Source organism: Palaemon carinicauda, chromosome 2 (assembly GCF_036898095.1).
Source record: "Palaemon carinicauda isolate YSFRI2023 chromosome 2, ASM3689809v2, whole genome shotgun sequence".
Lineage (NCBI taxonomy): Eukaryota > Metazoa > Arthropoda > Malacostraca > Decapoda > Palaemonidae > Palaemon > Palaemon carinicauda.
This window is the reverse complement of record NC_090726.1, coordinates 151,473,288-151,498,238: the sequence shown is the minus strand read 5'-3', so window position 1 is coordinate 151,498,238 and position 24,951 is coordinate 151,473,288. Positions and strand designations below refer to the sequence as shown.

At 38.2% G+C, this 24,951-nt stretch overlaps 1 protein-coding gene across 2 annotated transcripts in view; it reads right to left on the bottom strand.

Moving 5' to 3' along the window:
- FAM21 (Family with sequence similarity 21) overlaps positions 1 to 24,951 on the bottom strand; it is a 245,453-nt gene that overhangs the window by 115,689 nt on the left and 104,813 nt on the right. For both annotated transcript variants that reach the window (XM_068359354.1, XM_068359361.1), the window contains exon 4: positions 12,440 to 12,573. In XM_068359354.1, coding sequence (XP_068215455.1) covers positions 12,440 to 12,573 — 134 coding nt within the window. The remainder of the gene's footprint in view (positions 1 to 12,439; positions 12,574 to 24,951) is intronic.

Here is a 24,951-nt window from a genome sequence, read left to right as displayed (position 1 = left end):
ATGTATCTAGCAATAGTTAAAAATTACAGTATAGTACTGTATATCCATGATGACACTCCCACTCGTAAACACGGCCACTAGGCGCAAGTGTGCACTAGGCTGCTGTACGATAATCACGCTTTTTTTGCCCTGAGCGGTCATTTCACTAATGATAATTTTTCAAAGTTAATATAATTTCTTTATGCTTATAATTCGTAATTATAGTTAAAAGTAGGGATATTAATTAAATGGTTGAGTAAAAAAAAACAATTAATACTATTATTTAATTTCAAATGGCTACATAATACTGAATATTCTAATGGGTTCTTTTTATCTTCAATCGTAAATCTTACGCCTGGATAAGCAACAAAAGGAAAGGGATAGGTCTCTCTCTCTCTCTCTCTCTCTCTCTCTCTCTCTCTCTCTCTCTCTCTCTCTCTCTGTATAGTTTTCAAATATGTTCGTCATACATTTGTACATTATTTATCCACTTTATTCTCTCTCTCTCTCTCTCTCTCTCTCTCTCTCTCTCGGCGTTTCCTTTCCCTTTATAGTTTTCTGAAATTTCGTTGTCCAGTCATTCGGTAATGAGAAGTCATTTTCGCTTTCGACATCGAAAGAAAACTTTGTTTCTTCAATATACTCATCACTGGAGGATTCAGAACTAGTGCTCTCATTATCAAACAGGTTATCATTATCAAATTCCACAACAAGAATATCATTTATTTCATCTAAAGAAATAACCTTCCTCTTTAGACCTTTCATTACAAAAGGAACAACAAATAACCACTTATGCATGAACGCCCGAGCGCACTGATAGGAAACCAGTTCAAACCAGAGTTTTGTAACATCAAGCTACCTTCAGAAAAATAGTTGCCAGACATCATATAAGTTTCTATTCACAGTCCCCATATGCTGAGAGTGTTGCCAAGTGGTGATCCTATACTTACTATACGAGTAAAGTAACATCACGAGACTGACGGCTTGTAAAAGGCAATTAAAGTCATGAACGGAATATACAGTTGAAGGCGGTACCGAGTAGATCGTGGTGAACGGTTTATCACGTGGGTGACGCTTAACAGGTTATAAAAACATTTTATATAGTTCGGTATTTTCTCTATCCATCCTCTCGCAGAAAACCTTCAAATGTGAATTATCGGAATGTGTGCAGATCTTGGCAGTGCGATAACTAGTTAGCGACTGAGAATAAAAAAAATAAAAAGCCCAATTGACGAATGACGATGCTGATGAAGAGGATATCGAATACCGATTTTTCCCTAATTGATTTTTTCTACGTTCTGTCTAATCCAATGTACAGTACATTCTTATGTAAAGGGCGAACCCCAACATTTCTTGATGCTGCTACACTTTAATTATAGATATTTTACCACCTATTTATAATCTTTATTTATAATAACATCTTTAGTAAAAGCTCTTCAATATCACTTTCAGGAGTAAATGCGTTTATGATCGACGATGAAACGTAAAAAAAAACGTTTTCCTTTTAAGAAGGCGTTTTTTTAGGAAAAAAAAAAACAACACGAAACAAAATTGCTCATATTTCATATATTTTGATTTTCTAAGGATAAATAAAACATTAATTATAACATTATTATTACATAGTACCTGGTAAGATATCTTTTGCCGCAAAAGTTAACCTATAGACAGATGTTAAAGTTGGTTAGCGAGTTTGTTATGATCGGCGATGGAACGTACTAAACAAAGTAATGGGTTTGGTTGTGGTGACATGTTTGGCAGTAGCATGATATAAAATAGTCTTTATTTTGATGGTTTTTAATTTAAAGTTTAATGAATAAGGATTTTTCACCATAATCACAACGTAAGTATAAAAATTAATTAGTACAAATATGGAATATTATACATATAGGTGTTGGACAGTTAGGCTAGGCCTAGCGACAAGTTCACACAACAGATGGGCAAACCTTAACATTTTTCATCCAAAACTAGTCTTAAAATGTTTGAACAGAAATCTTTCTCACATTCTCCCCCCCCCCCCCTTCTCAGACATCGGGGAACCATCACCCCCCCCCCCAATACAATTAAGAAAACAATAGATTTCCTATGCTTCGCGGTGCTTGACTCGCGGATTTAGAATGCTCCTCGCAAATACAGGAAAATTAATTTTTAAAAACTATCGATCGCGTAATTGAGGAATCGCGTAATTAGAACACGTGTAATTCGGGACCCTACTGTATATATATATATATATATATATATATATATATATATATATATATATATATATATATATATATATATATATATATATTTTTTAAGCACCGGGGCCTCCAGGCCCCTAATTTGCTTTCCTTTGAGATACTCATGTATCTTTTATTTTACAGACTGTATGCTGTGCAATGACGGCATGTGCCACTGTTATCTATCAACCCTGCGGCCATGACATGTGTCGTTCACACACCCACTGTTCTGTCCGAGTGGATGACTTAGCTGTATGGCATCCAGACAATTGTGTAGTCTGCTACACAATGACCTCCACTCTAACATCTGAGTCGGTGAATGTATTTTCATTGATACAGACTTGTAGGGAGTTACGATTAATTTCAATCATTATTAATTTTAAGGCCACTAGTCCTCTGGACTTCCCGCATCGCCTTTCACTTAGTGTCTACGAAGTCCTTGGACTTCTTCACTTTTCTTTGGCACAAATATCCCTCGCTAATAGTCTGTTCTCTTTCAGTGCTCCCAACTTGAGAAAGATACAGCTCGGGCTACCCTCAAGATCTGGATTGACGGGTTCGCCCGCACCGTGAAGGCCAAACAGCCTTATATCCTCTCTGAGGAATGATGTTCCCGTCTCTACCCCCATGCTAAAACTTCACCTGCGGTCGCCAAAGAGTTGGCGGATCCTATCATCGAGAGGTTCGAATCCCTTCTTCTGGCCCCGGACCAAGAAGAGACGGGCGGCACCCTAACTGAGGACGTCTCTACCCTCAACCTCGATGTGGAACCCATGGCTCTTGACGATTCCGACGCAGGTAGGGACGTAGGTGAGTCAGGTGGTTCCCGGGCTAAGATTCCTATCCCTAGCCCGGCTTTCTCTTCTACTTCAGAACACTCTTCTTTTCGAGGTTTTCCGGGGACAACCGGGACTGGTCTCAGTCCCCGGCCTGTTATCCCCAAGGTGAAGGCTCATCGTAACACTTTATATACGACCCACATGTCTTCCAAAGACCACAGGTCTTCGCTTCGAAATCATCAGCTTCGAAGGCTAAATCTTCCTCCACCAGAGTCTCTCAAGACCCAATTGCTGTGCCTTCAACCTCTCACGGAGTAGTCTCCGTTCCGGCACCTGCCCCCCCCCACCCCCCCCGGAATCATCTAACCCGGTGGATTTTTCCAAGAAGATGTTTGCTCGTTTTGAGTCGATACTATCGTCTCATACGCAGCAATCACAAGAGAGAATAGCTTCTATGGAGAGACTAGTTCAGGGACTCATGCGCTCGGGGCTGCCACCGCCACATCAGCAATACCCCATCCCCGACGCCTCCAAGCTTCCTCCTTTCAATAAGAATAACCCTTGGAGGTTGGCATTGCATGCCTCCTTCTCGGAGGGTATGTTGTCAATCGGAGATTTCGGTACCCGGCCTCTTGCGGATTATGAATTCTACCCGCCGGGTCTTGAATCCCCCTTCCCGGGCTACGCTTGCCTCACGGAAGAGGCTCTGATTCGATTGGATAAGGTCCCAAAGGAAACTGTTAATTTTCCTAAAGAACAGGCACAGTCTGTCTTGGTCCGCGTGTTCAATGAGTGGGATTGCTTGAACACAATAATTACGGCCTACAAAAGTTCATATACTATGTTTGTGGCCGACGACCAGACCCCTACCCCATGTGCGACCAAGATCATAGAGACGGTCTTTCAGGCTATCAAGGAAGAGAAGCCTTTACCTCACCTCAGGGAGGCCAACTTACCCTCCCTTCTCTTTCCGGGAGACAGTGAATGTTGGCGGAACGCCCCAGCTACCTTCTCGGTAGGTAAGTTGAGCCCGGACTGTGCCTCGACGCAGTTCAGTGAACGGCTTCCCAAACTCCCGGAGTCTCTCATTAAATTGGAATATGAGTCGAGGTGTAGATTCAGCAGATCCCTTAATTGAGTTACCCTTTCTGAATTGACCGTCGCCACTTACAACGAGGAGGACCTCCTTAAGGTCCTCACTAAGTCACTTTTGCAAAACTTTATGGCTGACGCCTATGATTTTGCAAATGCCAGGACCCATTTTCGACGACACGTTCTATCCGAAGCCACGATTAGGCACGAACCTAATAGGCTCATCAAAGCTCCAGTCTGGGGCCCGGATCTTTTCCCAGGGGACTTAGTTAACTCGGTCCTTAGCGAGGCAGCTAGAGCCAACCAAAACCTCAAGGTTAGGTGGGGCCTGGTTTCAAAGAGGAGATATGAGCCTACTAGTACCCCAATTCGAGGTAGGAAGAGATTGAGGCCCTTCCAATTTTCCCAATTCAGGCAACCTCTGCAAGTGGTTCAACCGGTCTCAGTCCACGGAAGAACTACGTTCCTTCACAAAAGATCTGCTACTAAAGAATGCAATCCAAAGCATACGTCACTCAAGATTTCAAGGACGCTTGTTCAGCGTGCCAAAGAAAGGCTCAGACAAATGGAGAGTAATCCTGGACCTGTCTCGTTTAAATTCCTTCATTCGTTGCGACAAATTCCATATGCTTACCGTCTCGCAGGTGCGGACCTTACTTCCCCGTGGGGCCGTCACCACCTCCATCGATCTTACAGATGCCTACTATCACGTTCCAATAGCAAGGAATTTTCGTCCTTTTCTGGGCTTCAAGCTAGGCAAACAAGCCTAGGCATTCAAAGTGATGCTATTGGGGCTCAACATAACACCCAGAATCTTCACCAAACTAGCAGAGACAGTAATTCAAGAGCTTCGGACTCAGGGGATACAGGTAGTAGCCTATCTAGACGATTAGCTAATCTGGTCAGACAATGCCCAGATTTCCCGCGTAGCAACGAACAAAGTCCTCACCTTCCTTCGGCAACTGGGATTCCAAGTCAACCTCGAGAAATCCCGCCTGGTCCCGGGGACCAAGTTTCAATGGCTGGGACTACAAGGGGACCTGTGCTCCCATACGCTGTGCCTCCCCAAAGCCAAAAGGAAGGTGATAGCGAGGAATACAAAACAATTTCTCAGGGAAAAGTTGACCTTCCGAAGGAGACAAGAGTGGATCCTAGGTTCCTTACAGTTCACCTCTGTGACAGACATCGTCCTGAGGTCCAAACTCAAGGACATAAACAGTGTGTAGCGCTCCAGAGCAACCGCAATACGCCGAGACAGACGTGCTCGCCTTTCCCCAACCCTGAGAAAAAGTCTGCAGCCTTGGACGAAGATCAAGAATCTTTCCAAGTCGGTTCCCTTACAACACAAGAAAGTCCAAGGGTTTTGGTCACCGGTCTTCCAACAAATGCACGTCAACGTCCTAGAGGCCATGGCAGTCTTCCTCACTTTAAAACGTCTCAATCCAGCCAGGAATCTCCATATCAGACTGGATCTCGACAGTGCAGTCATAGTACACTGCCTCAACAGAGAAGGCTCCAGATCAGCCCAAATAAACCACATCATGTTGAAGTTTTTCTCCATGGCGGCAATGCACAAGTGGCACCTGTCAGCAGTCCATCTAGCAGGAGTCTGGAATGTGGTAGAGGACTTACTTTCCCGGACGACTCCGCTAGAGTCGGAATGGTCACTAGACAATCAATCTTTCCAGTGGATGATATCTCCAGTCCCAGGTCTCCAGGTGGATCTGTTTGCGACGAAATCCAATCGCAAAATAGATTGTTACGTAGCCCCCAACCTGGACCCTCAGGCTTATGCCACGGACTCTATGATTCTAGATTAGAATACCTGGAAGACTATTTATCTGTTTCCTCCGGTGAACCTCCTGCTGAAAGTTCTGCACAGACTCAGATCCTTCAAAGGTCAAGTGGCTCTCGTAGCCCCCAACTGGCCCAAGAGCAATTGGTTCCCCTTGTTGCAAGAACTAGGGCTCCGCCCCCAGCGGATTCCCAATCCGGTGTTAACAAAGACAGTGCAAACTCGCAATGTGTTCGCTTCCTCAAGGATTCTGAATGCCCTAACTTTATGGACTTCATGAAGTTCGCAGCCCAACGAGGTGCAAACATCGATCCTTTGAATACTATTTTCCTGGAATCTGACAAAAGGGGATCTACTCTCCGTCAATATGACTCAGCTGTCAAGAAATTAGCTAAGTTCTTGAAAGATTCCCAAGTTGAGAAAATGACAATGAACCTAACTGTGACTTTCTTCAGAACTCTCTTCGAATCAGGCCTGGCAGCCAATACCATTACTACAATCATGTCAGCCTTGAAAAAGATCTTCCATATTGGTTTTGACATTGATTTAACGGATTCATATTTCTCATCCATTCCGAGAGCTTGTGCCAGACTAAAACCTTCAACTCGCCCTAGCGCAGTTTCCTGGTTTTTGAACGATGTTCTTAAGCTGGCCTCTGACACTCCAAATGAATCCTGTAACTATATGGCATTATTAAGAAAGTCACTTTTTCTTTTGAGCCTCGCCTCGGGCTCCAGAATCTCAGAATTGTCAGCCTTATCTAGAGACCCTGGTCATATAGTTTCTCTCTTCGGGTGAGGTCCTTCTCTCTCCTAACAAAGTTTTCCTGGCTAAAAATGAAGACCCCTAAAACAGGTGGTCTCCCTGGAAGATTGTTCCACTTCCTCGGGATCCATCCCTGTGTCCAGTTACCACCCTGAAATCCTACTTAGGTAGAACTTCCACTACAACCACAGGGCCCTTATTTATTAGAGAACACGGAGGGACTATTACCCTTAAGGGAATCAGACAACAAATTCTTTATTTTATTAAACAAGCTAATCCTGCATCATTCCCACATGTCCATGATATTAGAGCTGTGGCTACCTCAATTAATTTTTTCCACCATATGAAATTTGATGAGCTCTCAAAATATACGGGTTGGAAGTCCCCTAAAGTTTTCAAGCGCCACTACCTAAAACCTTTAGAAGCTCTTAGATTTGCCACAGTAGCTGCAGGGAATATAGTTCCTCCTGAAGGTACTGAGTCCTAATCACAACGTCTTGCTCTGTCCTCTTTCCCTCCTGCCTGGCTTACCTGTTGTTCCTACCTGTTTTGTTACTATAAACCCTTATGGTGTATTATTTTATTATTCAATTGTTCAATTTCACGAATTGTTTTGATTTCACTTGTTCTTGAATCCCCGAGCTGATTTTATTTTGCATTTTTGATTACCAAGCTGGATTCCCACTATTCATATCTGTTGAATTTTACCTACGGGTTTCATTATTGATTGTTTACCATGTCTATTTATCACTGTCATATACATGTTGATCTATTTTTACGGGTTTCCACATCCCTCTTTTTTTATATTAAACTCATCAGCTCTGTTATTTTTGTGTTATTCCCTCTTCAGGTAGTTAGCCATATTGGGTCCCCATTCTCTGGTACGATTTCACTGGGTGGCACGGGTCGGAGCCCAGAAAGGGGATTTTGACGAAGGAAAAATCTATTTCTGGGCGAGAGACCCGTGACGCCCTGTGAACCCACCCGTCCCTCCCTAATTGGGCCCCAATCTGGGGTGCTATAGGGAGTGACGTCACTGGCGTGGGATTGCTAGTAGTAGTAGGATGTTGAACGGCACCTTGCTGTTCGGGGATATTGACATAAGATATCTAAATGGTGCGAGGCCTCTGGTTGTGATATATTCAGCACCCCAGTATTATACCGACACCTTATTAAGGTGAGCGAGCTGGGTTCAACCTAGCATTCCTATACAAATTTTTCTCTGGTAAATTCATAGCAGTTTTTACCTTAGAAATTATGTTAAAGGAGCATTTCACTGGGCGGCACGGGTACGAGCCCAAAAATATTTTTTTCCTTCGTCAAAATCCCCTTATTAGATACAAATCCCTCCTCCGGGGGGGAGGGGCAGCCGCCTCGCTATGGGAGGCAACTACCTCTCCCTCACCCCGGGATCGGTTAACAGCACTACGGTGTACGCTACCACTCGCCGGCCTCTCGGAAGAGGCCGCTTGAGTGGGAGCTTCGGAGGAGGAAAGGGCGGTGGAAGAAGAAGTCTTGGGATTTTCTCTCTTCCGAGAAACCTCAGAAGGAGAACAATCCCTTTTAGCCGCCTTCTTACGTCACCGGGCAAACCTCTCCCACTGGGAGGTAGACCACTCCCTACACTCAATACACACGTTAGACCTATCACACCGTTGGCCCTACACTGCGGGCATAATGAGTGAGGATCCGTGTCCAAGGCCGACATAAAGGTCCCACAAGGGCGGCCAGATAGTCCAGGGCACGTACGCATGATGAGGAATAGAGGCCAACTTCATACACACACTGAAAAGAGAAAGCAAACAAAATTATGGCAGTCAAAAAATGAGGAGAGCGCAGACAGGTCTGCCGTCTCTCCGAGCCAAAAGTAAAGTGAAGTATTCACCGGTGTGTGTGAGGGGGGAGGGGTAGCAAGCTACCCCTCCCTACCCCCCGCTAACTAGTGGTGAGGTAGGAAACAATCATTAAAACTTTTATGGCTCGTCGTTCAGCTACGCCGAAGTAATTACCCCATGTAAATAGCGTGGTTTGTATTTCAGTTACGGAACAAATACTGATCATGGTTACTAAGGATGTCATAAACTGTGGCTATGTAAATATACAATCTATATGTAATAAAACTATTCAAATTCTAGAAGTGATAAAGATATTTTTGGACATACAGTGGAACCTCTACACACGAACATATCTACATCCAAATTTTCCAACATCCGAAGTGAAATTCGAGCAATTTTTCGACTCTACACCCGAATTTTATTTCGACACACGAAGTAAGCAATTTTCGTCGTGTCGGTTATATCCGAATTTTTCGACACGCGAAGTACAATTCGAACACGTTCCTACTCAACACCCTTATTTTTTTTCGACACCCGAAGTAAACAATACCCGTGCACGTAGATGGTACTCATAGCGCCGGATGTATTTTTTATTTCCGCCAATAGAAGGCAGCATTTCTACCTCGGAGGGACCCTCAATTAGCGTGGCTTGGGACATTCCTCTGTTCTCGTCGGCTTCGTGTGGTTGTGCCCTGTGCATTCTGCTATTAACTGTGTTTTAATTGTGATTTTTTACATTCATCCTTTTACAGTATTTTACGTAAATCATGGGTCCTAAAAGGCTTAGTTTCGCAAGTGGTAGTGGTGAGAAAAGGAATAAGGAAATGCTTTCTTTAGAAGTAAAGCAAGGAATTATTGAAAAGCATGAGCGTGGCGTCCGTGTGAGTGAACTTGCAAAAGAACATCATGACGAACTTACTACAGAGGAGCTCAAGGAACTCCATGCTATGTCTGAGCACATGAGTGATGACAAGGAAGGGATCGAGGAGGTAGAACATGTGTTAGGTTCGGCGCAAATAAAAGAGGTGTTAGGAAAATATCAAGACGTGGTCGACTTCATCGACAAATACCATCCAAAGAAATTGCTGGTTTGTCGTGTAGTTGCGCAGTTTGATGATGTTTCCCTAACTTATTTTCGAAACATTCTGAAAAGCTGTACCAAGCAACTTTCTATCGATAGCTTCTTTAAAAAAACTACGAAGCGAACTCGTGATGAAGAGGAAGGAAGTGATTCAAAGAAAACGGCAAAGAGTGAAGCGAAAGAAAGTGAAACAAAGAAAACGGCAAAGATTGAAGAGAAAAAAATTAAATCAATTTTAAGTGTAGAGTGAAAGTGATTAAAATTAATCATCAAAAAGAAAAAAAGAAAATGTAAAAAAAATATAAAATATAAAAATGAAAAAAATAAATAAGCTAAGTTAGGTTAAAGTTCACTTAGTGTAAGTTAGAATAAGTTAAGGTAGTGTATGTTTATCGTAGTCAACCTCTCTACCTCCTCGCCGCCTGTCCGTCTCCTCTCTGCGTAGCAAGACCAACAACACCTGCGCTGGACTTTCTAAGGTAAAGTGACGCTAAAAACCCGTTTATTTATTATTTCTTGATAATTATTCTTTTTTACATGTCTATTATTTAATTTAGAGTGCATATTGTCATGTGTAATTATGTGTAGTAATTTATTAAGGAGTTATCATAGGTTTTTGGGCTCAACCACGGATTAATCCTATTTCAATGTATTCTTATGGGAAAGTTCGTTTCTACATCCGAAGTCGGTTGTGGAACGGATTAAATTCGTATGTAGAGGTACCACTGTACAGTACAGTACTAGCATTACCTGAAAATTGGTTAAATAACTTGGACAAGACAAAGATCACTGAAATGACACACCCCACACACACCTTCTTTCACATACCGAGAGAAGGTAGGTCTGGTGGGGATGTGGACTCATTACACATAAAAGTTACTCAAATCCCAAAACATTGAAAAGAACTAGTGTAACAAGCTTTGAACATATAGAAATAAACTTTACGCAAAAAAAAAAAAAAAAAAAAAAACTTTTTAAGAGACTATATAATAAGCTCCCGCGCGACATCCGAATGATTGAAGACATTAAGGCTTTCAAGAGGAAACTGGAGACTTTATTTCATGAGTCGTATAAGTGACGATTCAACAGTAAATGATCAATACGTGATATGAAATGTTAAATACTCTGGACAAACAAGGTAAAACGGCAGTGGAAGTCCTGTAGAGAGTGGGGTTCACCTGCTGTATGGGACCAGAAAAGCAGCCGTCAAAGTAATTAAGTAAGTAAGTAAATAGGAGAAGATGATGATGATGATGTCCTATCCATAGAAACTTGCATACCCCTATAATACATGGGCCAAGACTGTTCCGATCTCAAGATACTTTAATAACGAGTATAATGATATCTTCCAGGTCCAAACACTATTGGGTGGTTGATGAAACTCCCACAGCTCACACTGTTGCCTTTGAAAATTAACCCTAATTTCAGTAACAATGTCATTTCTTGATAATTAAGACTATGTAAAAGAGGTCAGAAAACCACGAGAAAGAAAGGTGATATAATAGGAGGAAATTGAAGCAATAAAAAGAAATAGACAAAGTACTGAGACACTCAGATTTGAACCTGGAAAAATGCATTCCCAAGTTTGAGAACCCTCTTGACTTTCAACAAGGCTTCAACGAGGAAAACAATGTTCCATGTTGGAGATAAGCAACTACATTAAGGCAATCTCTCATCAAGAGGATCCATCAACTGGAATAGAAATATTTGTTGTGCTTGATTTTTCTCTTATGAGAAGGCCATGAAGGTGAACACAAAAACGACAGTATAGAGGGACGTGTGGCAAAGTGAGAAAGCCATACTTGATTCATCTGTTAATATAGTCCAAGCTAAGACTCGCCGCTATTGTAGGATTGTTGTTTGGCCTTCTAGCTTTCTTCCTGAGCTTCCTCCTACTCAGGAGAGGAGGAAAAGAGCCTAAAACGCTAATGACAACAATGACCAATGCAAAATAAGGAAGATTGCACCAATTCTTGATAGCTCTGAAGAGAGCAATTTGGTAAGAGGGGCATATGGGAGGATGGAACACTCTTTGCACTTCACCAACTGCTGATAGCACCAGATTCTTAGAGCAACTGAACAACCTCAAGATCCCTATTACAGCAGTAAAATTGGAAGGAGGAGACAATAACATGGAATTTGCTTTCGAAAGACGATGAAAGATCCTTCTTTCCCCTCGTATGTTTAATTCCGAAATACTTTCCTGCTCATCTGAACATGATCATTACTCATCACTATTTCAATCAGATGAACACCCTTGATGTATGCACAATACACAAAGATTAAGGATGAAGATCAACCCCTCTATGCTCAATGTGGCTAAACACAGAACTGATTACAGGGTATTCACAAGAGAAAGATGTCCCCTTTCCCTTCATAACCTACAAGTGATCTTATGACAAACAAGCTTCTACAGCCATTTCTAGTACCAAAATAAATAAGGGTTTGTGGGAATAATATAATTTGCAATAAAATTATACTAAAGTGAAGATGCAAAATCAGCAAGCATTTAAAAATTGAAAATTCATAGTGAAGGCGGTACGCAGTTTCCCATATAAATAGGGGAGGGGTTCACATAATTTACAACAGTAAAACTCATCTTTAACTATTGAAAAAGGTGCTAACTTTGTACCGAAGCATAAAAGCTATCTGGGATTATGATCTGCTTGATGTAAACACTTATACTAAACTAAACCTAAAATGACAATAACTTACCTGATATTCATTAAGCAATATCAAAAGGCAACACCACTAGCAAAGAATACTAAGTGTCTGCATATCAAATGGTTAATTTTTAGATTTATGAATTAATCAAAGAAATTATGACTGATGTGTACACAAAACATTTGTATTTAAGAATTAAATTTCCTCCAGTTTTATTTCTGTAACATTACCTCTCATGGCCATCTTCATCCTCTGATTCAGAGTCCTGAATTTCATGACGTTCATAACTCTTATTTACCAGATCAAGACCACAAGATATTGCTGCTTTACACTGGGCAATGACTTCTTCCTCAGTAACTGGAGGCTAGAACAGATTATTTATTAGAATCTTTGTAAATGGATAAATAAGGATTTGAAAAAAATACATTTAAAAATATAACTAAACATTACCTTAACCTTCAAGATGGGATATTCAACATTCATCATGGTACAGTATAAAATGATTGATTACATTAAATTTTAATAAATTATATTACTTCAATACTTACCTGATAGTCATCATGCTAGGAACACAAAGCTACTGCTTCTTAACCTCTAAATAAAGAAAGAAAGAAAGAAGGTAGGTAGTAGGTTGGCCAGGGCACCAGCTAACCGTTCAGATACTACCACTAAAGAGTTATTGGGGAGAGTCTTTGACTGGCCACACAGTACTAAATTAGATCCTTCTCTCTAGTTACGGCTCATTTTCCCTTTGCCTACACTATACAGCGAACAGTCTGGCCTATTCTGTACATGTTTCCTACTGTCTTCATACACCTGAGAACAATGAGATTGCCAAACAATTCTTCTTTGCTCAAGGGGTTAATTACTGCACTGTAATTGTTCAGGGGCTACTTCCCTCTTGGTAAAGGTAAAAGACACTTTTTAGCTATGGTAAGCAGCTCTTCTAGGAGGACACTCCAAAATCAAACCATTGTTCTCTAATCTTGGGTAGTACCATAGCCTCTGTACCATGGCCTTCCACTGTCTTGGGGTAGAGTTTTCTTGCTTGAGGGTACACTTGAGCACACTATTCTACATTATTTCTCTTCCTTTTTTTAATTTTCATGATTTACATATGAAAGATTTATTTTAATGTTGTTAATGTTCTTAAAATATTTCATTTTAATAGTTAATTACTTCTCTAGTAGTTCATTTATTTCTTAATTTCATTTCCTCACTAGGCTACTTTGCTTATTGGAGCCCTTGGGCTTATAGCATCCTGCTTTTCCCACTAGGGTTGTAGCTTAGCAAGTAATAAAAATAATAATAATAATAATAATAATAATAACAATAATAATAATAATAATAATAATAATAATAATAATAATCACTAAAAGTGTGGAGGAAAGGGGGAATTGATAACTATTGGGTAAGCATTGAAATAATAAATTTTACTATCAAAATTAAATTTATTTTAATCAATCTTCCCTGATAGTCATCATGCTAACTACTACACTCTTAAGAGGTGGTTATGTGAAAGAAAGAGAGAAAACATAACCTATTCAAAAGTTACATCCCACTCAAACCAATTTGATATCTCACGCCTTATAAATTTTATCAACTTTCCATGCTTGTCTTGATTGTGGAATGTTTAGTAACTTTTTTACTTAAACTTCCATAAAGCTACAAAAACTCTAGCATTGCATCAAAACTCCCCATTAAATCACCATAGAATTTTCAGAATCATTCGGAGAGAAAATTGTATAAAGCATATAAAAATACAATAGATACATTAATAAAACATGTACTGTACTACTATTGGCTTAGAACTCAATAAACTTTAGAAACTAATCAAGTTTACTTCAATAATGTTTTACAAATATTGATTTGGTACTCCTCTAACCTAGGTCTAATATGTTCTGTAATAAGTTTTCCAAAGAAATTAAGAGTAGGCACAATGCCATCCCACCCCAAAGAATGAGTTTTAATCTTAATGGATAGAAAATACTCTGCATCCATCTCCTGAGTTTGATTTACCAAAAAACTAATAAAAAAAAGACTGCATTTTCAGATAGGAGGATGAGTAGTGGTTATAATTCCATTCAACACATTGAGGGTACTTGCCCTCACAGGCTCTGTTTTTCCAATATAACCTTTGTTGCGCTGATGAGATATAAAAAACCTACAGTATTTCCCTAATTTCTTATTATTTTCCAAGTCAAACAAATGAAATTAAAGTGATATATATTATTAGTCGTTCACTCATTCATGGCTCTAATGTTTGTCAAATTTAATCAAAATAAATATTCACAGCAAACTTTCATCAAAATAAATATTCACAGCAAAACTGCCAGTTTATAGAGCCAGTAGTTTATTGATTAGTTCAATACCAAAGACCATAGGAGTGGTATCTGGACAGTAATGTCTTTCAAGACCATCATTCTCTTTAATAAGGATATTTCAAAATTTTTAAAAGCTAAATCCAAATTCCAACGAGATTTGCATATACCAGAATTGCCATTTGTAGTTGTAAAATCTAGCCTACTAAGTTTCTAAATTGTATTATGAGTTGGCCGGAACCATTAATAGTTAAAACAGTTAGTTCCTTATGGAACAAGAAATGAAGAGATTTAACATTCCCTAAACTATATAGGGTTATTGAAACTTTCCTTGAACAACACCAAAGGAAATAAACACGAGTGTCTTCAGTATAAAGTATTGGAATCAATTCTTTTTGAAACTTAAATGGGTAATCTAGAGAACTATGAAAAACTCATTTTTCATGGATAATACAGCACATATGCAGGATTTTTGTACATTATTTTCAATAAAGATTCATGGAGAAAATTTATCGTACTATGTGATCTTCTTTGCTCTTATAACAATAGAATCCATAGGTCTGTGAAGCGATCCCTCTAGAAATAGAAAAGAACTTGCAACTTTTCTTTCATAAATGAAGGCAAAAAACTTAAAATAGATTCTGCAAAAAAAAAAAAAAATCAACAGATTATTACTTCGATTCGATCTCTTATGCTGCGCTTGAAAAAATCATTAGAATGAACCAAAACTAACTAAACAATTATTTTTTCAAAACTGTACCTACCCACATCTTATCAATAAAAGTAATGTAACATAGATAATAGATTAAAATATTATAACTATATCTACCCTCACCTTATTAAGATAAGTAATGCAGAGTAAATAACAGATTACTAAATTCAGCTTAAAATTTAACCTTGAAATAGTTTCTCTAACTTCTACAATGTAATTGTGTCTGGAACAAGACTAAGTGGGTACTTACACAGGTAATTATTTTCTTCTTAAACTTAATCTTAAAACAAAATGCAAATGCTTAATGTTCAAGCAAAATAATTGGGAATTCCTTCAAATTTTTGCATGTTGTTTTTCCTGTATTTCTTTATATTTACAGAAGTCTTCTAACTTTTGTTTGTACAAATGCACTACACAATATATAAGGATAATGATTTCTTTGAAGAAATGCCCAGACAAAACTCAATAGTTATTAGCTAAAACTGCTGCAGGGAAGAACTGAATAAATGTGGCAGACAGTAACAATTTGTAAGTTTTCCTTCCTAACTCTATCCCTGAAGACAAGAAGAGATACAACAAACTAAAAGGATACCTTATAAAACGTTTTTTGACATAGGAAAAATCTATTTTTGGGTGAGATAGCCATGTCGTCCTGAAACTAAGAGGGAAGCCTAAGAATGGGTAAGGCAGCACAAGGGGGTCTACCTGTCAGTGTTAGAACAGGGGCCAATGAGTTTCAAAGGGTAAAAAAGAAGTAGACGACACAGGGAACAAGTTCCTAAAACCTGTGCCACCTCGCCAGACCTATAGGCTAAGTGGAAAGTGAAAACAGTCACCCTAGGACAACTGCAAAACACTATCAGACTCCCAGAGGGAGCATCAGGACTGTAGCTCCCTGCTGAGACAAGTCAACAGCATGGGAGGATGGGCAGCCTCACAAAACCAGTAAGGTTAAGTGAAAGAAGGGGATGGTGCGCAAGAGAACATTTACCAGGCATGGCTGCTAGCCAGGGTGGAGCTAACCCAAGTCAATGCTGATAAAAAACACAAAAGAAACCTGATAAAAAGGGTTGGGATACCGATAATCATACCACACTGTAAAAGAATGTAAAACATATTCCTACAATAACATTACTAAATAACTAAGAATTTCCGAGCGATTTCACGTCTCTCTATCTTGAGCTTTTAAATCAATACTTCCCCTTCATCGTCTACTTCGCACTTCATAGTCAACATCCATGTAGGTCTGGGTCTTCCCAGTTGAAAGTTTGGTGAAGTAATTTCTCTTGGGGAGCGCAAAGAGCGTGCCCAAACCATCTCCATCTACCCTCACCATGATCTCATCCACATATGGCACTTGATTAATCTCTGAGTTTCATTTCTAATCCTGTCCTGATATTTAACTCACAATATTCTTCTGAGGGCGTTGTTCTCAAATCTACTAAATCTGTTGGATATTGTTTCATTGTCATACCACGACTCATGCCCAAACAGTAACACCAATCTCACTAAACTAATATACAGTATAGCCTGATTTTTATATGTAATTTCAGGCTATTTGATTTCCAAATTTTACTTAACCTAGCCATTGCCTAATTTTGCTTTTTTCAATCTTTCATTAAACTCCAATTCCAAAGTTCCTATATTGGAGATCATAGTTCTTAAATATTTAACGGATTCCACCTCATTAATCCTTTCTCCTTCCAAAGATATTTAATCTATATTTGCATATTCCATTCTCATAATCTGTCTTTCTTCTATTTATCTGGATACCAACCTCCTGTGATATTTCATGCATTCTGGTAAGTAAGCTTTGCAGATCCTCTGGTGTTCTACTAATATGGACATCAGTATAGTCTAGGTTAGCTAATTTCCTGTTACCCATTCTTCTCCACCATCCCCAACTGTTCTATGCATAACAAAATCCATGAGGAGGATAAACAACATAAGTGACAACACATTCCCTTGGAGTACTCCACTGTTTACTGAAAATTCATTTGATAGGACTCCATTAACATTAGTCTGCATTTGCTATGCTCATGAACAGACAATCAAATTTACATATTTAATAGAAACTCCATAATATCGCAGTTCTCTCCACAAAATTGGCCGGTGCACACTATCAAAAGCTTTTTCATAGCCAACAAATGCCATCAAAAGCGGATTTCTATATTCTACACATTGCTGTACCATGTCTTAAAATGAAAATTTGGTCAGTACAACTTCTACTTTTTTCTAATCCTGCTTGTTCATCTCTCAGCTTTTAATAAATCTTTCTCTCTAGTCTCTTCAGAATGAGCATATAATATATTTGCATAACAAGTGACGTTAGTGTGATGCCTCTGTAATTATTGCAATCACCCAGGTCCCCTTTTTTACCATTTTCACTAACACCCTTAGCTCCCATTCAATATGTTTTGCCTCTTTACACCACATTCTACAAAATAATCTTGTAAGTATTCTGGGAGTCACTTCATTTTCAGCAATATCATCTCAGCAGTTATTTCATTGTATCCAGCGGATTTCAATCTCTTGAGTTTTTCATTGATAGCTTTGACTTGAAATACACTGAATTAATTCACGGAAACATCAAGGTCTTCCTTAACTTCAGGTATATCAATCAAATTATTCCCTTCATATCTCCTATTCATAACCTCACTAAAGTGTCCCATCCAACATTGTCTTTCTTCATCTTTTGTTGTTATACCAGATCCATCTCTCTTTTTGATGGGTATAATTCTATGATCAATTCTTTTCTTACACCATAGAACTCCCTGAATTCATAGCTTTGCAAGCCGTATCTGCTTTACTGTCTAAATATTCACTCCAGTCATTCCTGGCTTTTCTTTTCACTTCACTAACAATACTGGAATACTTAGCAGGCTCTACCTTGTAACTTTCATTACTTCCTCAAAAACCTTCAACAATCAATTTCTGTCTTTTTCTTCTTTTTATAGTATACCAAGTATCATTTGATATCCATGGTTTACTCCTAGTGACTGCATGTCCCAAAACCTCACTACCAACCGACTGATATATGTTCTTAATATCACACAATTCTTCATTAATTGTCTGCTCTTCATCACTTAAAATTTATATGACTGCAAATAGATTCCTACATTCAATTGCAAAGGTTTCTCTGTGGTCATCTTCTAGAAGCTTAGCTGTATCAAACCTAGGTATTCTATCTACATTTCTGTTGGGTGCTTTCAGTTTTAATTTTGGTGTGGCAATGAGGAGCTGGTGATCACTACCAATATTTGCATATATATTTGTGGATGTTCTTGTGCTGGAAAAGAGTACCTCCAATAACAAGATCCTTTGTTGAACAAACACTTATAAAGTGTGCCCCATTTTCATTGGCAACTTTGTCAAGACCCTCACCACCCATCACATTCTCCATATCTTGATTATTCCTTCAAACTTTAGCATTGAAGTCACCAGTCACAATTTTCATATATCTCTCTGGGATCTCATCTATTACACTCTGCAGTTATTCATAGCATTTCCTCGGGGGAATCATTTGTTGGTGCATAGCAAACTATAATACTCATATTGCACTGCTTTGATTTAAACTTTGCATGTAACAGTCTACTATTTACAGCTCTCCATTCCGTTAATGCCTTTTCTGCTCTTGGTGTCATCATCATTCTTAACCCTTCTCTTCCAACTCCATCTGTTCTTCCTGAGTAGATATATATATATATATATATATATATATATATATATATATATATATATATATATATATATATATATATATATATATATATATATATATACAGGTATATATATATATATATATATATATATATATATATATATATATATATATAGATATATATATATATATATATACAGGTATATATATATATATATATATATATATATATATATATATATATATATATATATATATATATATATTGCCTTTGTCTGATATTTCTTTACCAATCTCCTAACAACGTGTTTCAGTTAGGGCCACGGTGTCTAAACTATATTTCATAAATTCATTCTCAACTTGCTCTAACTTCCTAATCTCATTCATGGTTCTAGCATGGTTCTTTACTATATTCAAATAGCCACGGTATGACAATGACACAATCTCCGATAAATCTAGTAGATTTGAGAACAAACCCTTGAGAAGGCTATTAGGAGTTAAATGGCAGGGCAGGATTAGAAATGAGAGAAACAATAAGAGAGATTACTTTAGTGCCATATGTGGATGAGATCATGATGAGAGGTAGATGGACATAGTTTGGGTATGCTCTTCGCACTCCTCAAGAAATATTAGTTCAACAAACGTTCAGCTTGGCTCTAAAAGGCACTAGAAGAGTTGGAAGACCTAGGCCTACATGGTTAAGGAATTTGAAGTGCAAAGTAGGATATGATGAATCGAGAAGTATTGCATTAAAAGCTCAAGATAGAGACGACTAGTGAAATCTAACCAAGGCCTGTTACGTCACTACGCGTATGTAGATGATGATGATGATGATGATGATGATGATGATGATGATGACGATGATGATGACGATGATGATGATGATGTTCCTGAGGATGTCGCGTTAACCAAAATCGTGTTAACGGAACATAATTTCTCCATAAGAAATAATGGTAATAGGGGGTGTTATTTTCCTGGGCATTGAGAAAGTCTGTCTATTTTGGTATTTTGTTACTAGGATACTTGAACACATTATTGATATATTTCAAGTTCACAAAAACCATAAAAACGCACATTCTTACTCTAATTGTATTCACTTTATAGCAAAATAAGTTATTACCCATGTACATTTACACAATGACGCATTAGCCTACTCTTGTCATCCCTATCGGCTGTCACTTGCCTCGCTCCCGTCCCCATCTCCCCCTCTCTCTCTCTCTCTCTCATTTTTTTCCTTTTAATCTCATGATTATTTATTTACCATGAAATTTATATCAATAAGTAAATTTTTAAGTTAAAAAACACAATAAACAAAACTATTGTATGGACGAACACAATGCTACTGCGTATGCATATCAAACACATTAGCGATTTATTTTTCCTTTATTTTGTTAAATAAATAACATCGTAACATATTTTCCTTTTAATCTAACAGATATTTATTTAAAATTAATTTTATATCAATAAAAACATATGTACTCTATAAATCACAATGAACTGTACTGTATGGTAGGTACAAATGAAAATGCTGCTACATACTCATATCAAACGCATTAGCGATTTTCTTTTTTTCATTTCGATAATTAAATATAAGATGGTAACATATTTTTCCTTTTAGTCTAATGGATATTTATTTACAATTAATTTTATATCAATAAGTACATATTCAAGTTAAAAAAGCAACGAAAATTACTTTCTGGTATGTACGAACGCGTAATGCTACTACGCATATCAAACACATTAGTGATTCATTTTCCTCTCAATTCGATAAATGAATAACAGATAATAGCATATTTTTTCCTTTTATTGTCATGCTTTATTTATTTACAATCAATTTAATATTATGGGTTGCATAAATTTCGATTTAAGCCATTATTATTAGTTATCATATGAATAAGTTCACTCTCTGAGGTGCCTGTGTGTGTGTAGATTGCCTTACCTTGTGTAAGACACGGGCTCTTGCCACTGGGCAGCCCGTAAGTGTGCCTTACTATACACACATAGAATAGATTTAACAGAAATCTTTGTTTCTTTAGAATGTGTCGACTTCGTCCGCTGTAGCTTAATAGCCGACAACGTAACGTATACGAACTGAAAGATGTCTAAAATAATCATGGTTTTCGATGTTATCTGAACATTGTTTAATCTTTTCGTACTTTTCTATTATCAATTCAAGATGTCATTTTAACAACAGTAATCATAGATTGTTTTTATTTTGGTCTTGTTGTCAGCTGCTTTCAAGGTCCTGACGGTATCACGATTATGCTCACATATAGTTAACAGAGTATTGTTGATATGATTTTTCTCCCGATCATGTAATCCTTTAAAAAACAAAGAAGTTTCTTATTAAAATACATGTTGAACAACAACAACAAAAACAGCAGACGAATCAGGTGTTGACAGTGACGATCCACAGAATCTTAGTACGCAATGTAAACAAAGATATTGAATATAAATATTGGTAAATATAACAATTACGTGTATTTTATACTAACGCAATATAACTTTCATAACTTAATTTGTTATTTACCCTTACAAAAATTTCTATTTTATACTATCTTAGAGCAAACACCATTAACAAATAAAGAGCCGCAATGTACTGTATTCATGCTAAATTATAAACATCTACATTTACAAGTATGGATGTACATTTATTCGTAAAATTATATATTTTTTTGGTCTTACATTGAAAATAAATTTATTTGGTTGTAAGCTTGAATAGATTCCTATTGAACTCTCTCTCTCTCTCTCTCTCTCTCTCTCTCTCTCTCTCTCTCTCTCAGGCAAGAAATTCAACTCGTGTAACATCATACATTTCGTGATAAGAATAATACGCAACTCCCACACGATAATATTTATGAACATTAGATATCTAAAGGTCTCGTTACTTTGCACTCAAAACCAAACTGGGTGATTACTTTACTTTTAACAGGAACTATTCTTAAATCAACCTCTTACTTCGGTTCTAAATTAGGGGATAGAAGCAAGTTACTGAGTTAATTATTGGTGATCGAAATAATATACACTTTACAAAAAACGGATATTGAGCGAAGCGAAAAATCTATTTTTAGGTGAGATAGCCATGTCGTCCTGATGGAAGGTTCCTTTAAGTAGCTTCCTAGGGTATATTTGACTACAGTGATATTCCCAGAGAATTAAACCTAAGGTCTCCAGAATTCTAACTCCCGGTGCAAATATCCTTAAAATTTCCTTTTAGGATATCGCATAATATCAGGGGACGTATTCTTGACACACCACATAGCAATCTGCACCCCGCATAGCATTTACGCTTCGAGGGGGAAAAGTGGCAAAATAAAAGAGCCGCCATTATAAAGTTCCCTTCCTCCGTTACTGTTTGAGTACTCAGATGGCGCCATAATCGCCGCCATCTTTATTCCTTGTAGCGTTAAGCCGGTACTTATAGATACAGTAATATTGGGAGGGATCCTGCCAAGGCCTTTCATAGAAAGGAGGGCAGGTCCATCAGGACAACATGGCTATCTCACCCAAAAATGATTTTTCGCTTCGCTCAAAATCCGTTTTTTGGGCTCAGGCCATGTCGTCCTGATGGAAGTTTACCAGAGCATTAATGTATCCGTGGATTTCCCAGTTGTGCCTTAAACCTCAAGACAATATTTCCTTGGTCATCTAGACCTAAGAGACCTATGACATTACCGTTATATGTCATTTCTTCTAATCATAGACTATGTTAGTGCTTCCTGCCCCCTACAGGGAAGAGTCAAACTAGACTCAGGATAAAGTCTCAAAGTTTGCATATTTCATATGACCAACCTAGCAATCAAAAGGGCATACAGGTCTCACTGTCTGCCTTTAGCCAAAGTTTATATTTATAACACGAACACAGGTTCATGTCAGCCACCATAGCATCTGAGGTATATCAGTTCAGCTGTGCTAAGTCTAGCTAGAAAGGTTTGTTTACGTATAGGAACAAAGTTACTACCTTTGTTCAATATAATTATGCAGAATAAGGAATAAAAGGAATGATCACACATAACTTTATTAAATATGTTTAGGGCGAAATAAGATGCACAAAACAATTAAACATTTATTGTCAAACAATAAATAAAAATTCAGCATACATTTCATAATAATATAAAAATGCAAGTGAAATGGAATTTACATACATAGACAATACAGAATAAATCAGAAATACTTGTTTTACTTGAAAAAAAAAAATTTTTCCACTCAATTGAAAATTTAATAAATTTTCTAATGTCTTTCTGAGAAGTCTGTCTATCTACACTTGTGTAAAAAACACACAACACTTAGTGTTCAGTCTATGTTTCATCACCTTTAAACACTGGAACAGTCCATAATGTCACCTTGATGACATTTCACTTACCATGATGCACTATAATGTGGCAACATGTACACCTTTTAGAATTACAGTTCCACATAATTCACTGTTCCTCGCAACACTAAGCGACAGGTTTTAGTACACTACCTGCCGCCACCACGAATCATTTTAATTCTTGCACTTTCTTCGTGTAGTGTTTGAAAAACACTCTGGATGACTTCCATCCAGTAAACCAGCGAAGGCTCTCGAAATCCATGAGCTGGAAAAAGTTTAACAAAAAAGCAATTTTCCTAGGATCATGACCTGTGGGTGTACTGTCAGGATCCGCTCTGCAAATGAAGTAGGTGATCTTCGCCCTTAGTTATTTCAGGGATAAGTTTGAGCCCGATGTTTCTCCTTTAAAGAGCTGTCCTCCCTTGAAGTACTAAGTTCTGCAAAGATAGACCTTTAGACTCTCCACTGGACACAGAGAGACATCTTCCTTCAGAGGGTATATTCTCCAGGGACCCCACCTCTTAGTGGGTAGCTCATTCTTGGCAAGAAACGTTGGGTCGGGAAAGAGATTTAGCTCTCCCGTTTCAGCAAACTGGATATGGCCCTCTTCCTGAGAAAGGGCCACTATCTCACTAAATCTAGCCCCTGAGGCTAGAGCAAACAAGAATATAACTTTTTGAGTCAAATCTTTCAAAGAGCAATTATCGTTGTTCAAACTTGAAGCAAAATGTAGTACCTTACCCAAAGACCATGAAATGGGCCTTGGAGGTGCTGTAGGCCTGAGCCAAGCAGAGGCCTTGGGGATTTTGTTAAGAATCTCATTAGACAAGTCTACTTGGAAAGCATAGAGCAAGGGTCTAGTCAAGGCAGATTTACACGTAGTTATCGTGTTGGCTGCTAAACCTTGTTCATAAAGGTGAATAAAGAAAGATAAACAGAAATCTGTCGAGATTTCTTTTGGATTTCTTGCCTTGACAAAGGCCACCCACTTCTTCCAGGATGACTCGTATTGCCTTCTGGTAGATTTCGACTTATATTCCTCTAAGAAGTCTATACTCTCTTTCGAGATCCCAAACCTTTTCTTTACTGATAGGGAGAGAAAATAATGAGATGAAGGTCTTGGGTTTTCTGTAATGAAGCGAAGACAGTCGACTTCTGTACTTGTTGAGACAGAACTGGGTCCGGCAGGGGATTGATTGATTGATTTAAAGTTTTCAGGCATCCTGACATCTGAGGTCATTGACGCCGGTAACATTTAATTTATGTATACAAAAATAAAAAATAAAATAAAATAAAAAATGAAAGAGTATTCAATTAAAATCATAAAAGTTAAATATATTTCAGAAGACCTGCTTCTGAAATAAATCTAAAAATGCCACTTGCATGGTAGGACACATCATTTCCAAGAATTTTGGCAAGGATGAACCTGCCACCCTCACCTCGAGCCTCAAACAAATATCTATTCCTTAAGTTGTTATAATTGGGGCATTCGGTCAACAAATGCCTCACTGTTAAAGGTACTAAACAGTCGTCACAATACGGTTGCTGTTGGCCCTTCAGCAGAAACTCATGTGTCAACCGAGTGTGACCAATACGGAGACGACAAAGAGACATCTCCCATTTTCGGGGCATCATATTATACCTCCAAGGAGATATGACATTTGTTACCTCTTGCATTTTATTCCCATCTAGGCTATCCCATTGCTGTTGCCATTTATTGCAAACCAATTTCTTGA